Source organism: Acinonyx jubatus, chromosome E1, assembly GCF_027475565.1.
Source record: "Acinonyx jubatus isolate Ajub_Pintada_27869175 chromosome E1, VMU_Ajub_asm_v1.0, whole genome shotgun sequence".
Taxonomy (NCBI): domain Eukaryota; kingdom Metazoa; phylum Chordata; class Mammalia; order Carnivora; family Felidae; genus Acinonyx; species Acinonyx jubatus.
Window position 1 is genome coordinate 56,915,687 of NC_069397.1, and position 13,159 is coordinate 56,928,845.

General features: G+C 61.0%; 1 protein-coding gene across 1 annotated transcript in view; it reads right to left on the minus strand.

Annotated features, from left to right (window-relative positions):
* TIMP2 (TIMP metallopeptidase inhibitor 2) overlaps positions 1–7,861 on the minus strand; it is a 47,662-nt gene extending 39,801 nt beyond the window's left edge. Inside the window, exon 1 of the mRNA XM_027052576.2 lies at positions 7,485–7,861. Coding sequence (XP_026908377.1) covers positions 7,485–7,617 — 133 coding nt within the window. The 5' untranslated portion in view covers positions 7,618–7,861. The remainder of the gene's footprint in view (positions 1–7,484) is intronic.
* Positions 7,862–13,159: the final 5,298 nt, after the last annotated feature.

The following is a 13,159-nucleotide window of genomic DNA, read 5'->3' on the forward strand; positions in this document are numbered from 1 at the left end:
GAACGGGCAGGGCTAACACCAGGAACACGTGGACATACCTCCAAGCACTCGGCACTTACTAGCAACAGCCGTTATTGTCACGGTCCCCGTCCTGTGCCCTTCCCAAACTTAGGATCATTTCCTGCCTGGCTGCCCGCAGGCGGCCTGGGAACCCGGCCTGTGTCTCCCCAGCTCCCTTCCCTGTGCGATCGATCACCACGGCCTCTGCTCTGTTCGGTGGGGGTGGTGCACACAGCACAGGGTCTCACGTGGAGACAGCGAACACCCCCCCCCCCCAAAACACACACACACCAGAACCTCCTGTGAGCAGCGTCCTAAGCATTTTACCTCTGCTTGTTCTTGTGATCCTCGCCCACAACCCTAGCAAGTAAGTAATTTACCATCCGTTTGGAGCTGGAGAAACTGGGGCAGAGGGCACCGGCCCAGGACCTCACCCCTCTGGACGCCGGCATGGGGCTGCACAGCGGCCTCCCTAACAGCCTTGTTATAAAAGCCAGCTCCCTCGTTTCCTGCTGACTCGACTTCCCCTCTGTGTTCTACTTCCCCTTCCCTCCCGGGCCCCCCCCGCCCGCCCCGATTTTCCACCCTCTGCTGAGCCACAGCCAGAGGCTTTCCCGTGTAGACCCAGGCTCTGTATCCCAGCAGAACTAAACGGGAGGGTAGCCCTGAGCACGTGAGGGGATACCTGGTCTCTGGGCACTGAGGGCGAACTCCAGAGACGAGCCCCCACGAGCCCTTCCCGCCCCTGCCCTCCCCACCAGCCCCAACGGTTGCTACACCTGCCTTCTGTCTCCCGAGACCTCCCCCACTGCAGGCACGGGCTCCTGAGAACTGCAGGCCCCTTAAAATCGGGGCGCCTGGGTGGCTCAGTCCATTAAGCGTCCGACTTCGGCTCAGGTCATGATCTCGCGGTTTGTGAGTTCGAGCCCCACATCCGGCTCTGCGCTGACAGCTCGGAGCCTGGAGCCCGCTTCCGGTTCTGTGTCTCCCTGTCTCTCTGCCCCTCCCCTGCTCCTGCTCTGTCTCTCTCTGTCTCAAAAATAAATAAAACATTAAAAAAAAAATCGCTCTCCTGCCCGCAGCTTTGTGCCCCTCTCCCACCCTGACATCTAACAGTTGGGGGGAGGGGGGCGCGCACAAAATCCTGCAGTGGGTCCCATCGCCGGGACTCCAGACTCCACTGCCGCACCCGGGCTCAGAGCTGCCCGCATTTCGGTTCCAGCGACGCTTTTCCTCACGTTCTCCACTCTCCCCTACAGGCCATACAATGGCTGTTTCCACGGTAGCGAACCGGCTCTTGGAGGTCACATAGCCCTGAGAATCTGGGGGAAGCCACCGCCCCTGCCTCGGAAAATCCGGGCACGCACACACATACGCATGCGCACACACAGACACATGGCTTTGCTTACGGTTTCAGGGCTCAAGACCCTTGTCCACCGCCCCCCCCCGCCCCGCCCCCACCCCCCAGTCTATCTTTGGATAGATGTCCCTACGGCCCAGGGTAGGACCCTTCCTTAGAAAGACTCCACCTCAATGTGATTCTTAGAGTAAACACTTGTGCAGTCCGCCTTGCTGGGGTCTCCAGAAGCCTAACCTGGGGTACTATTCAGACACAGCAGATCCAATTCTGTCAGCTGCAAAACAGGATTCCTCTGGGTCCTGTGCACTTTTCCATGCAATGACGGAGGCACCAAAGGATTCCAGCCAGTTCAGACCTCAAGGGGCTGGGGGAGTGGGTCCTGGGAGCTCCCAGGTCTGGATGGGGGAGTCAACTTCATCCTACCTGCCCTCTGAGACACAGGTGCTCCTGACCATCCCTCGGTCTGGAAGTCCCCCTTCCCCGCCTCCCTCAGCCACCTCTGCTCCCAAACTCTAGGCATCTCATCTTCCTGCTTAACCCCTGGCCGGACACCCCCACGGCCCTCTGTCTCCACTCCTGCTCAGACCCTTTAGCACCAAGACAGAAGTCTGGCCAAGCAGCCTCAAGACCTATCTACCCATTTAAAGTTATATACAAGTACAGCTGTCAATGCCTATACTAAAGATCTAGAACATTCTTTTTTTTTTTGTTAATTTATTTTGAGAGAGAGAGAGAGAGAGAATGAGCGGGTGAGGGGCAGAGAGAGAGAGGATCCCAAGCTGTCAATCCTGCACTGACTGTGCAGAGCCTGACACGGGGCTTGAACTCACAAGCCGTGAGATGATGGCCCGAGCCGAAATCAAGAGCCAGATGCCTCACTGACTGAGCCACCCAGGAGCCCCGAGAACATTCTTTTCTCAAACCAAAAGTGTCCTGAGTAGCCCACACTGGAGACAACTGCTCTGTGCAAACATTGGCAGGTACCAGAATCACCTGGACAGTCTTATAAATACCAATGCCCATGAAGGGCCTGGGTGGCTCAGTCAGTTAAGCATCTGGCTCCTGATTTTGGCTCAGGTCATGATCTCACGGTTGGAGAGATCAAGCGTTACATGGGGCTCTGTGCCGACAGTGTGGAGCCTGCTTGGGATTCGCTCTCTCCCTCCCTCTCTGCCCCTCTCCCAGGTGCACACTCCAAATAAAAAATACCAGTGCCCATGCCCCGAACCACAAGGCTCCAATTCGGGACCAGTTCAGACATCTTCCTTCTAGCCAAGTCCCGGGGCCACCCCTGCTGTCATCCACAGGTGCACATCCTCAAAGGCTTGCCTTGGGCCCCTGGGAAGGGACACAGATTGCACGTGATACACCACGGAGGGGTCATCTGGCCCCTCGCCCCCCTGCTCTGCACCTGGAACTCTCTCTCACCGTTCCCTGGGTGGGTGGTCCCTTTGCTCAGCACACCCCCACGCTGCCGCCATGGATGACGCACCTAACCACGTCTGGGTGCATGGTCCCCCAGCCCTGTCCTCAAATTTAGGGCTCACACTCTCCCACCTTGGCTCCTCAGCTCTGCTTTTCTCTTTCCAGGAAAACCATCCTAGTCATGGGGCTACCTGCCCTTGGTCCCTTGTGCACGTGCTTGCGGAAGGGTGAGGGAGCGTCCGGTGCAGGGGAGAAGCACTGGCCCCGCCCACCACGCTGTTCTTTCTTCTCTGGTCTCCTCCAGGCCCTTCTCTCTCCTGCTGCGTTTCCCAGGGTCCTCCGGGTATATCTCTTAGCCACTTGGGAATCTGAGGGGTTCACCCACACCTGCAGGCCTCGGGCATCGCATCAGTGGCTCTGCATCTGGCCTAGGGTGGCTGCACACCCTCCCTCCCCGCTGACCCCATAAGCCTGGGAAGGGGTCCACATCCTTGTTCTCAATGCGCTCAAATGCTGCCATTGGATCTGGACCGTGCGCCCGGCACGGGGGTCTGCCCGGCAGCCCAGCTGAGACAGCACAGAAGAGAGGCAGGGGCCCAGCCCACCTGCCGCTCACAGACCACAGGCCCCAACCGCAAATTCCCGAGGACCGAGCGGGTCCCGGCTGCAGGCTGACACCAAGTCCTCAGCCCACAGGCAGGGGCCACGGTGTGGGGAGAGCTCCCTCCACCCACCGGCCACGCCCGGCACCACCTGCACGCATGTGTCTAGGATACATCTCCGCCCTCTGTCTCCCAACCCCGGGAAATGCCAGCAGCCCAGGTTCCAGGGACTCCCTGGGGAGAATGCATCCTTCCAGGGACGCTGTCCAAACCCGGGCCCAGGGGCTCCAGTCCCCTCCGTGGCCCCCCTCCCTTCAAAACCTGCTACTTCCGGATCCTAAAAATGCATTCCCCTCTCACACAGGTACTTGATTTATCATTTACCCAAAGCACCTGCAGTGTGGCCATCAGGGTTGGGGACTGCGGGGCTCTGCCCACCCTGACACACCCAGCACTCCCACACCGCCTGGCACTGGTGTCTGGAGGTCCCCTCCTAAGGCGGGGGACAATGCCTCCTGTGGGGCGGAGCCGGCCACGCCATAACGGCTTGTTGAAACACAGCCCGCTGTGAAAGGGTATACACAACACCAAGCGGGCAAGCACTCTATAGGAGTCGCCAACGGCAGTTTTAAAGAGCCACCCCCACCTGGCCCCCGTGCACTTAGGGCCTGATTCAACTCACGGGAGTCTTATCTGCCCTGGTCTTCCCGGACACGTGCGTCCAGTGAAGACACGGCCATTTCCGAATGCTCGCTGTGTGTTTTCTGCAGGTGGCCACGGTCTGGCCCGCCCGGCCCGGCAACCGGCAAGCGACCTTGGCGGTGGGCCTTTCTCCGCTCTGCCGGAGATCGCCAGGGGGTTTGCCGAGAGCAGGGTCTGGAGATGGGAGCACCCTGAGAAAGACGCCATCGTGGGCCACTCTTCTGGAGCCACGTGGCCTCGGGTGCTGCCACCCAAGCCAGAAGTGAGATTTTCTTTGCCAGATCCAGGGAGCTCCTGGATTGACCCAGGACTCCCAAACTGGCCAAGTCTCTCAGCTGGCTCAGTATCTGGAGGCTCCCTCCGTGGTGGTACTGCTTGAAGAAAAGGCCCAAAGCTGGTCTGTGGCCAGGTGCTGGGGGCTGGGGGCTGGGCAGGCTCGAGGTAGACGGCCACGGACTCCATTAGGTGGTAGGAGACGGGCCAGCAGCACATGGGAGCAGGGCTGAGACAGGAAACGTTTCCCGTTTGTCCTCATTTGCCTGGAAAGGATGGGGAACAAGGCCTTCCAGGAGGGACCCAGGTCTTACCTACTGCTCCCTTCATCGTAAATTTCACAACCTCATCATGAGCTCCTTTTCCTGAGCACAGTTCCGGTCCTATAAGCTCCCAGAAATCCTTACACAGGCAGGCAGACAGAGATCGGACTATTTCTTAAGCCAACTGCCTCTCGTAGACACCAAGCCAGTTAACGAGCCTGCGTCCAGCCGACAATTAAAGGAGCCAGCACAGCACATTCAAGGTCAGCGTTTAGTAACCCCAGTGTGCGTGAGGCCATCACCCTTCACGGGCCCCTGGGTCGCGGCCACAGCCGGCCGTGGTGGCACGGAATCACCTGTGGCGCTTTTAAAACCACAAGAGCTGAGGTCCAGGCCAGGCCCTCTGTATTTACAAAGGGACCCAGCCTTGAGTGGTCTCTAAAAGAGCCCCAGGCAACTCGGTTCTGGGCCAGAGTGGGGAATACAAGCAGGACTTAAAGGAGAAGCAGACACAGAAGGGCCACGGCCTTCACCGTGAGGTTTACTCCACGGCCACCCTGGGGTGCCTCGGCTCTGTATCCCAAGGAGATCGAACACAGAGGGGCCGACCGGGGCAGCCGGTGGGTGACGAGCTTCCCCCTAAAATTCAGGTCCACCCAGAACCTGCGTACGTGACCTTATTTGGAAATAGGGTCTCTGCAGATGTGATCACGTTAAGATGATGTCATGCTGGATTCAAGTGGGCCTGAAACTCAGTGATCGGGGTCTTTCTAAGGAGAGAGAGATTTGGACAGATGCGCGCACAGACGGACCCACGTAAAGACAGAGCGCAGGCTGGAGGGACGCGTCCACAAGCTAAGGAGCACCAGCAGCCAGACCAAGCTGCGAGAGAGACCTAGAGCGAATTCCCCCTCGGGGCCCCCGGAAGGAGCCAATCCTACCCACACCTTGATCTGGGGCTTTGGGCCCCTACACTGTGAGAGAAGCAATTCCTGTTGTTTTAAGCACCCCCCCTTCACCCCCCAGTTTCTGGTGATTCGCTACAGCAGCCACTGGAATCTAACGAACTGGGCGTCGCAATGCAAGTCTGGCGTCAGTACCCGACAGGCCTCCGAGCTGAGACGGGGTTAAAAGTCTAGGATCTCCGATGCTTCTGATTTGGAGAATTGGGACACAAATGCCAGGAGATCCAGGCGGAAGAGAGAGGAACCACAAAGCAAGAAGCCCCTCGACCCCGACCCTTTGCTGCCTCAGCTTACTGGGCCAGGACGAGGCCAGGAATTCTCCCTCCGGGGCCAAAGAGTGTGAGGTGGTCTCCAGGGCCAGCCCCTTCCTGCTTGGTGCCTGCGAACCAAGCCCAAGCACCTTGCAAGACTCGGTTCCTTCTGGGCCTTGGGACCATCCTGCCCCACGGCCTGATGGTCAGAAGTATGGCCTCGCTCTTAGCAAAGGGGCCTGGCCAGGCCGGGACTCCCAGCAGACACCCCAGAAGGAGGCCGATGTGCATCGCCCTCAAATCCTGCTGAGCACCAAAGCCAAATCGGGGAGCCGACCTTACCTCCCCCCAACTCGGGTTTTACGGAAAACTAGTCCATAGGCATGGACCACGTCCCACGCCCAGGTGGCCAGAGCCATGTGAGGCCCACAGATAAGAACCCACGAACACTTCCTGGGCTGGCAACAGCTCAGAGGGCCAACTGGGGTGTGGCCAGCAGCCATGGGGGCCCCACCACATGTGGCCTGGCAACCGGATGCTTGGCTGGCTGAGACTCAGGAGCAGAACATAAACCTGTTGAAAAGCCTGGGGGTGGTGGGGGGGGGGGTCGGGATAGGGGGCTGCAGTGGCCCACCTGCTGGGCATCTGTCCTTCCGGCTCAACTGAACTTGGCCCAGGAGAACCTGGCTGACCCTCACCAGGGCAGTTGGAGGCCTGCATGGAAACCTCTGGGGCCCAGCTGGTTCCTCCCATTTCTGCTGGCTTCTCCCCGCTTGTCCCAGCCCCTGCGTGGATCACACCTAGTATCTGGCTTCTCCTCCCTCCCCTGCCTGCTCCCACCACTGGGGGTGGGGGGGGGGGCAAGGAGTCCTGGGGGTAACAAATATTTTCTTGAGGATTCTAAACAGCCACACAACCCCACTTGCCCCACACAGCCTCGTTCTTGTGCATGTCCTGAAAAAGCACTCACTGGGTGCAAACCACTCAAGGACCCTCCTCCCTCTCCCCCGACGGCCCTGGGTTGGGTGCCCCCTGGGCAGGGTGCAGATTAAGGGGCTCTAGCTGCCTCTCAGGGCTGCCCCTCTGAGCGCAGGGAAGCCGGCCAGAGGAGGGAAGCTTCCACTCTGCCCCAGTTTAATCCTGCGAACCCCCAAACGGGGCTGGAGGGAGGGGCCCAGGCAGAGAAGCCCTTTGGCACTCGGCTCCAGGCCACAGAAGGCCAGCTCCATGTTATCCGTGCAAGTTTCTCCCGGGGTCCCCAGGCCTCCAGCCCCCGGGCGCCGGAACTCTCTCCCCGTCCCACGCGGTGTCCCCCCACTCTCCCCGCCCCCCGCGCTGGCATCCCAGGGCCCTCCGCCTGCCAAAACCCGATCCGCTCCCTGGCTCCCTTCTCTGGGGCTGGAGCTGCAGCGGAATTTCGGTGGAATTTTGAGGTTGAGAAGCATCTCGGCAGAGAAGCAAAGAAAGGGAGACGGAAGGGGGTGGGAAAAAAAAGTGCGATTTTGGCGTCCACTTGCAGGATTCGAGACGGCCCGAGGGCCAGGGTCCGGGGCGTGGGCCCCTCGGCCAGCTGCGGGCGGGCGCGGCGCCCGCGGACCCTCGGGGAGGCGGGCACCGGGCCGGGGCGGGGTCGCCGTCCTTACCTACGTCTGCATTGCAAAACGCCTGTTGCGGGTGCACCGGGGAGCAGCTGCAGGCGTCGGCCCGGCGCAGCAGCGTCCCCAGCAGCAGCAGCAGGCCCAGCGCGAGCCGCAGGCTGCGGGCCGCGGAGCCCATGGCGGGCGGGGGCGCGGGGCGCGGGGCGCGGGGCTCGGCCGCCTCCGCCGGCTCTGCGGGCGCTGGCCTCTGGGCGCGCCGGGGCCGCGCGGGGCTCGCTGCGCTCCGCGGGCGCGCCCTCCGCACCTGGCCCGCGCTCGCCCGCGCAAACTTTCCTGGGTCTTTGTCGCGGGCCGGAGAGGGGGGCGCGCGGGGCGTGGGGCGCGGCTCACGCGGCGGCGAGGAGACGGGTGGGGGCGGCGAGGCGGGCGGGCGGGCGGGCGGGCGGGCGAGCGAGCGCGCGACCCGGCGCCGGCGGCTTCCACTGCCTTCTATGGATGCGTGCGCTGCGGGCGCGGGCCGAGCCGGCCTTTTATTGCGCTCCGGGGCGAGCCGGCTCCGCCCCCCGGTGGCGGGCGGCCAATGCGGCTCCGGCAGCTCCGGGCCGCCCCCTCCCCGCGCGCCTCCCGCGCCTCCCCGCCCTCCCCCAAACTCGGCTTTGTTGTGCCCAGACCGGCGGACACGTCTGGCCCCCACCCCCGCCCGCAGCTGCGCACCTGGCCCCCGGCCGCGCCCCGCAGCCCCCCTCCCCCCGGCGCCCCCCGAGATCGCCCGAGGTTGGGGTGGCAGCCGCGGGGCGGGCAGCGCCCACGGGGCCCTGACTCAGCACTTGGGACTCGCAGCCCACCCCTCAACGGCACCAGGCGCCCGCCGACTGCCCCTTCCCCTCCGGCTTGGAGGCGTACGCTGCCTGATTCCCTTCCACCCCTGGGGTCCCTCGGCTAGGGATGGAGCCAAAGGGATGTGTGCGCTTCAGAGCAGGGGTCATTCCCCGCCGCCCCCTGCCCATGCCCCCCTTGGTAGGTGGCCTCAGGAAGCTTCGTGAAGATTCCTGTCTCAAATGCAGGTCTTAGAATTTTAAGTGCGGTTGACCAGTTCAGATGGAGGGGGAGGGGGAGTGGTTACTATGAACAAAACAGGATTTTATATAAACTGGCCATATTTTTGACCAGCCAACAAGAGCCAGTGGGGGGTGGGCCTTGGAGTTCAGGACGCAGTAGGATTGGATGGAAAGCGTTTGCTGGGCTCTGCTCACAGTTTCCTCCCTTAGCCCACAAATGTGGGGCTGAAGGACTTTTCCCAAAACAATTCTGTGTTCCAGGAAAGGCCGGGATCTTGGAGGCGCAGATGGCATGCAAACTGTGGCCACCAGGGTCCCTGTGTACCTGTCTGTCACCGAGGCTGCCCCCGAGCCCCTCTGCGGTTGGTGGTGGTGTTATACACAGGACCTCCCTCCTGCCCGCAGGGCGTGTGTTATCTAGGAGGGCTGTAAGTGCAGGAAAAGGGCACAGTTAAGGAGTAATTGCTCATGCAACTGTGTGATGCTGACTTTCAATAGGAAACTGGAAAATACTGGAAGGCTGGGAGAAAATGGTTTCCCTCTGTTTGTGTGCGCTTTGCAGCACACAACTGGGAGCAAAGATAAATAGGCAGAGTGGTTATTTTTAGCACCCTGACAAACCCAAAGTCACTTTTCCAGCTTTTGTTCGCATAAAATAGAATTGTGTCGTTTTGAGATGGTGTCCGATCTCTAGTCGTGAATTCAGAAAACTATAACATTTCCCCCCCCCATCCTTTCATTGTGACAGGCACAACCAAAATGCTGCTGAAATTTGCAGAATCCAAAATCGATTTGTCAGTTTATGAAACAGACAACCTAGGGGCGCCCTGTCTTTTAGGCAAGACGTACACCTGAGCAGTCAGGTATAGGTGAGGGTGATGAGGATCCCAGAGGTAGGTTCGATAGCCGTGCGAGAGGGGAGCGGGGCCACACCAGCTGCCCCAGGGTGGAAATAAGAGACCTGGTCTTCCTTCCTCCCTTCCATCAACAGTGCTCACTGGAGCATCTACAGAGGAACACTGTCCTAGGAGCAGGGCATTCAGAAACCCACAGAACAGGCAAAAGTCCCATGGGCAGTGGGTGCAAAGACCCCTGAGCCAGCGAAGGAGGGGGAAGTGAGGGAAAAGGGGCCAGCTAGGACCCATTTGCTGTCAGAGGGGCTGGGAGGGGAGGGGACGCACCTTTTATTTTGAGTTTGGAGCTTTTGGAGGGTTTTTAGCAGATGGGCAGCGCAGGTACCTCTCTGAAAGGTTGGAGTGGGGGCAGAGGGCACCAGCAGATCTCAGACTTAGCAGCCCAGCCGCCTCGTGGTCCCACCACGCCCTCCGCACCCGCAGAATGGTGATTGAACCCCCTTCCTAACGGATTGCTCTGAATGGCTGACCTGGTCTCTAAAATCTGGTGTATGTGCTGGCTGTTACTGAGAGCCATCCCACATCGAATGACTCTCATGCGGGCCGAGCAGCCGCCCCCCCAACCCCCATCTCCATCCACATCACCAGCTCCAGCCATCTGACTGCCGCCTGATTGCCTCTCTGTTCCTCTTTGCAGCCTTGACCAGCCTTCCAGGTGCTGTCTTCCAACTCAGGAAACTGAGGCCTCAGATGAGGAAGGTACTGAGGATAGGAGGAGATTAGAACCTGGCTGCTGATGTCAACAGAGTGATCTTTCACACGCTCCATCACAAGAGCGCTCGCTCTGCTGCGTGCTGTAGAACATCAACAGCCAGGCGAGGCTGCGCTCTGACCACGCCCCCAAGAAGGAGGACAGGGTCTGGATGGCCCACATCCATGCAGAGTGGGGAGGGAGGAGGCCCCGGGCCGCCGGTAGCTCCCTCTGTCACCTTTGCTCCTACCCAGCCTCCTCTACGTTGATATTGGGGGAGTGGGCCAGTAGGGGAGCCACGCAGGAGACCTTGGCCCATTCCCCCCGGGATCCATTCTGATTTCGCCTTCTGGACTTGGGCTCGTATCTGCCCCCAGAGCCTGACTCTGGGCTGAGTCTTAGGACAGACAGGGGGAAGCAGACCTGCCGGGCCAGCGGGGGAGGGGAGACTTCCGGGACCCTCAGACCACACTCGTGGGCCCACCACCGTCTACCAGAAACTCACAGCTTGCCCCTGCCTCCCTCACCAAGAGACTTTTCCAATGCACGGTCCTCCAGAGCTGCTGCCCGTCCTACCCGTGTCGGGGCACACCCAGCAAACGTGTCCCGCGCTCGGCCTGACAGAGTAAACACTGTCGGGAGCCAGGAGGAAATGCCAGTGGCTCCTCCCTCCTGCTCCTGTCAGGTAAACAGAGTCAGAGTGACCTCACGGGCCCTGGGCAGCAGGCCCAGGAGAGCCAGGCTCTGTCCACCCAGCACTGGGAGAGCCCTGGGAGTGCGTCTTCTCCGTAGACTCACTCTCTCAGTTTGGAGATCTCCTGCCTCCTGAGCATGGAGTGTTCTCTCCGGAGAGGCAGCTGGAGCGGAGCTGAAGCCTCCACCTCCTTCCGGCAGGTTCCAGAGAGCCAGACGCTCCGTGTAACTTACAGGCATTACGGTTAGCCCCACATGCCCAGGAGGCTAGATACAGAACAGCGGCGATGTCTCGGGCAGCTCCTGGGTCGGGCGGGGGGGGGGGGGCTTGTCCGTACACCTGACCGTCTGGGAGGTTTCTGTGGTTGTGTGATGGGTGGCCCCCAGAGAGGGATCAGGGTCACGACGGGCTCCTGTCCACTCTGGGCGTCGGACTCATGACCATAGAAGGCAGGTGGTACTCCCCTTCCTCCCCCCCCCCGCCGCCACCCGCTGCATCCGCCCAGATATCTGTCCTCCATGTTCCTTGGTGGGGCTGTTTACCGCAGGACATCCACGGTGACAAGAAGCTGAGTCCGACTGTGGCCAGAATATGGGCTGTGGCTCTCTGCACAGTCAGCGTCTTAACGACCAGCAGCAGACGCTATAAGGACGGTCCATGTTCCTATTTGCTCATTAATTAAATTATTAACCCTCTGCGGCCAGGGCTGACTTCTCTGCCTCGGTGACGCCGATCTCTAGGCCAGATTGATCTCCGGTGGGGGAGGGGCGCGCCCTGTGCGCGGTGGGGTGTTGAGCAACATCCCTCTTCTCCACCCCCTGAATGCCAAGGGTCCCCCCCGCCCAGCACCAAGTTGTGACAACCAAACATGTCTGCAGACATTGCCTAATGTCCCTGGGTGGGACCAAAACCGCCTGGTTGATAACCACTAGCTTAGGGAAACCAATAAAACCTTCAGGCTCAAGAAAAGCAAAATGCAGAGCAGATCAACAAGGCTCCATTTTTGTAGAGACACAGTCATGCTCTCGAGAGGTAGCTGTGCAGGACGGCGTATCCGTGTGTCCACATCGGCCCTCGGGGGACACAGGGAGGGCAAGGCATATTTCAAGGGTTTGTTTTCTCCAAGCGTCCCTGAGAAAACAGTATGCACGGTGTTTCGTTTACGTGAAATTACACATATGCGTGGACAGAGTATGTAAGAGGGTGTTGGCCAGAAAGTTCGTGGAGTTTCGCTAGGTGATGGGACCTGGTGACCCAGGATGAGCGTCGTATCCTGCCCCTGGGGCGAGGAAGGCAATTTTCAGATGCAGATTCGACGGGTATCTCCTGGCACTGAAATCTGGATACTTTCTAGGCTCTCTGCCTGGCTCCCTCAAGGCTTGTCCTGGCTCCAGCTCCCCAAGCCAGGTACTTCGGTGATCCCACGCGGTCACCTACACTCCCTCAGCCCCTGCCTCCCCACGAGGTTTCCTTTGCTATTTTATGCCAGCCTGCAGGACGGAGGCAAGGGCTTGGCCTCTCTCTCCTTCACTGTCTGCCTCCTCCCAGGCAGGCGCCCCGTGGGGAAAGGCAGTCGGAGCCCAGGCACCCACCTTGCACGCCTGCCTGGATGCCGGCCTTGCCCGCCCGCCCACCTGCTCCGCAGGGCACAGGTTCCACAGGCCTGGATGCCGTCCCAACACCGCCTGCCCGTGCTGCTCTGATCCAGTCTAGAGTAACTCCAGAAAGAGAGAGGGAGGGTGCGAGGGAGGCTGTTGCTTTGTGAGCAGGCAGCCCGTGAAGTCACTGGCCACCCCTGAGCCGTCTGGGAGCAGCGATCACACTCCCGTCCCCCCCTCCCCCCCCTCCGGGGAGGCGGGCTGACGCCACACCGCGGTGTCCCCTGGGCCGAAGCCTTCGCGGACCTCGTCCCACCCGGATTCTGAGCCGGCACCGCCTCTCCGCACGGTGGCCTTGACGCAGAAGGGTCTCCCGGCCCGCGAGGCACGGCGGGGGCAGGCCCCCAGCGTGGGCTCCCCGCCGACCCACACTCTGACTCTGTCGCCGCAAAACACAGAGCAGGGTGAACCCGACCAGAGCCGGCTCTCACGCTCTCACGCCGCCTGCTGTGTGCTCTCTCGTGCCCAAGCCCTTGCCTTTGGCCCCGGGCATGTGTCATGTGCCTCCTTCACACGGGCGGGTCGGGGAGCAGGGCCAGCGAGCAGAGCGGAGACGGGAACACGGCACTGCTGCGTCTGCCCCTGGCCTGCTCCGGGAGGCAGCCTCAGCTGGCGGGGCCCGGGGACCAGGTGCTGGCAGGGAGCAGGGCAGCCGGAGTGGCGGGCCCAGCTCAGCAGGGGTGTGTTGAGACTGACTTCTGCTGG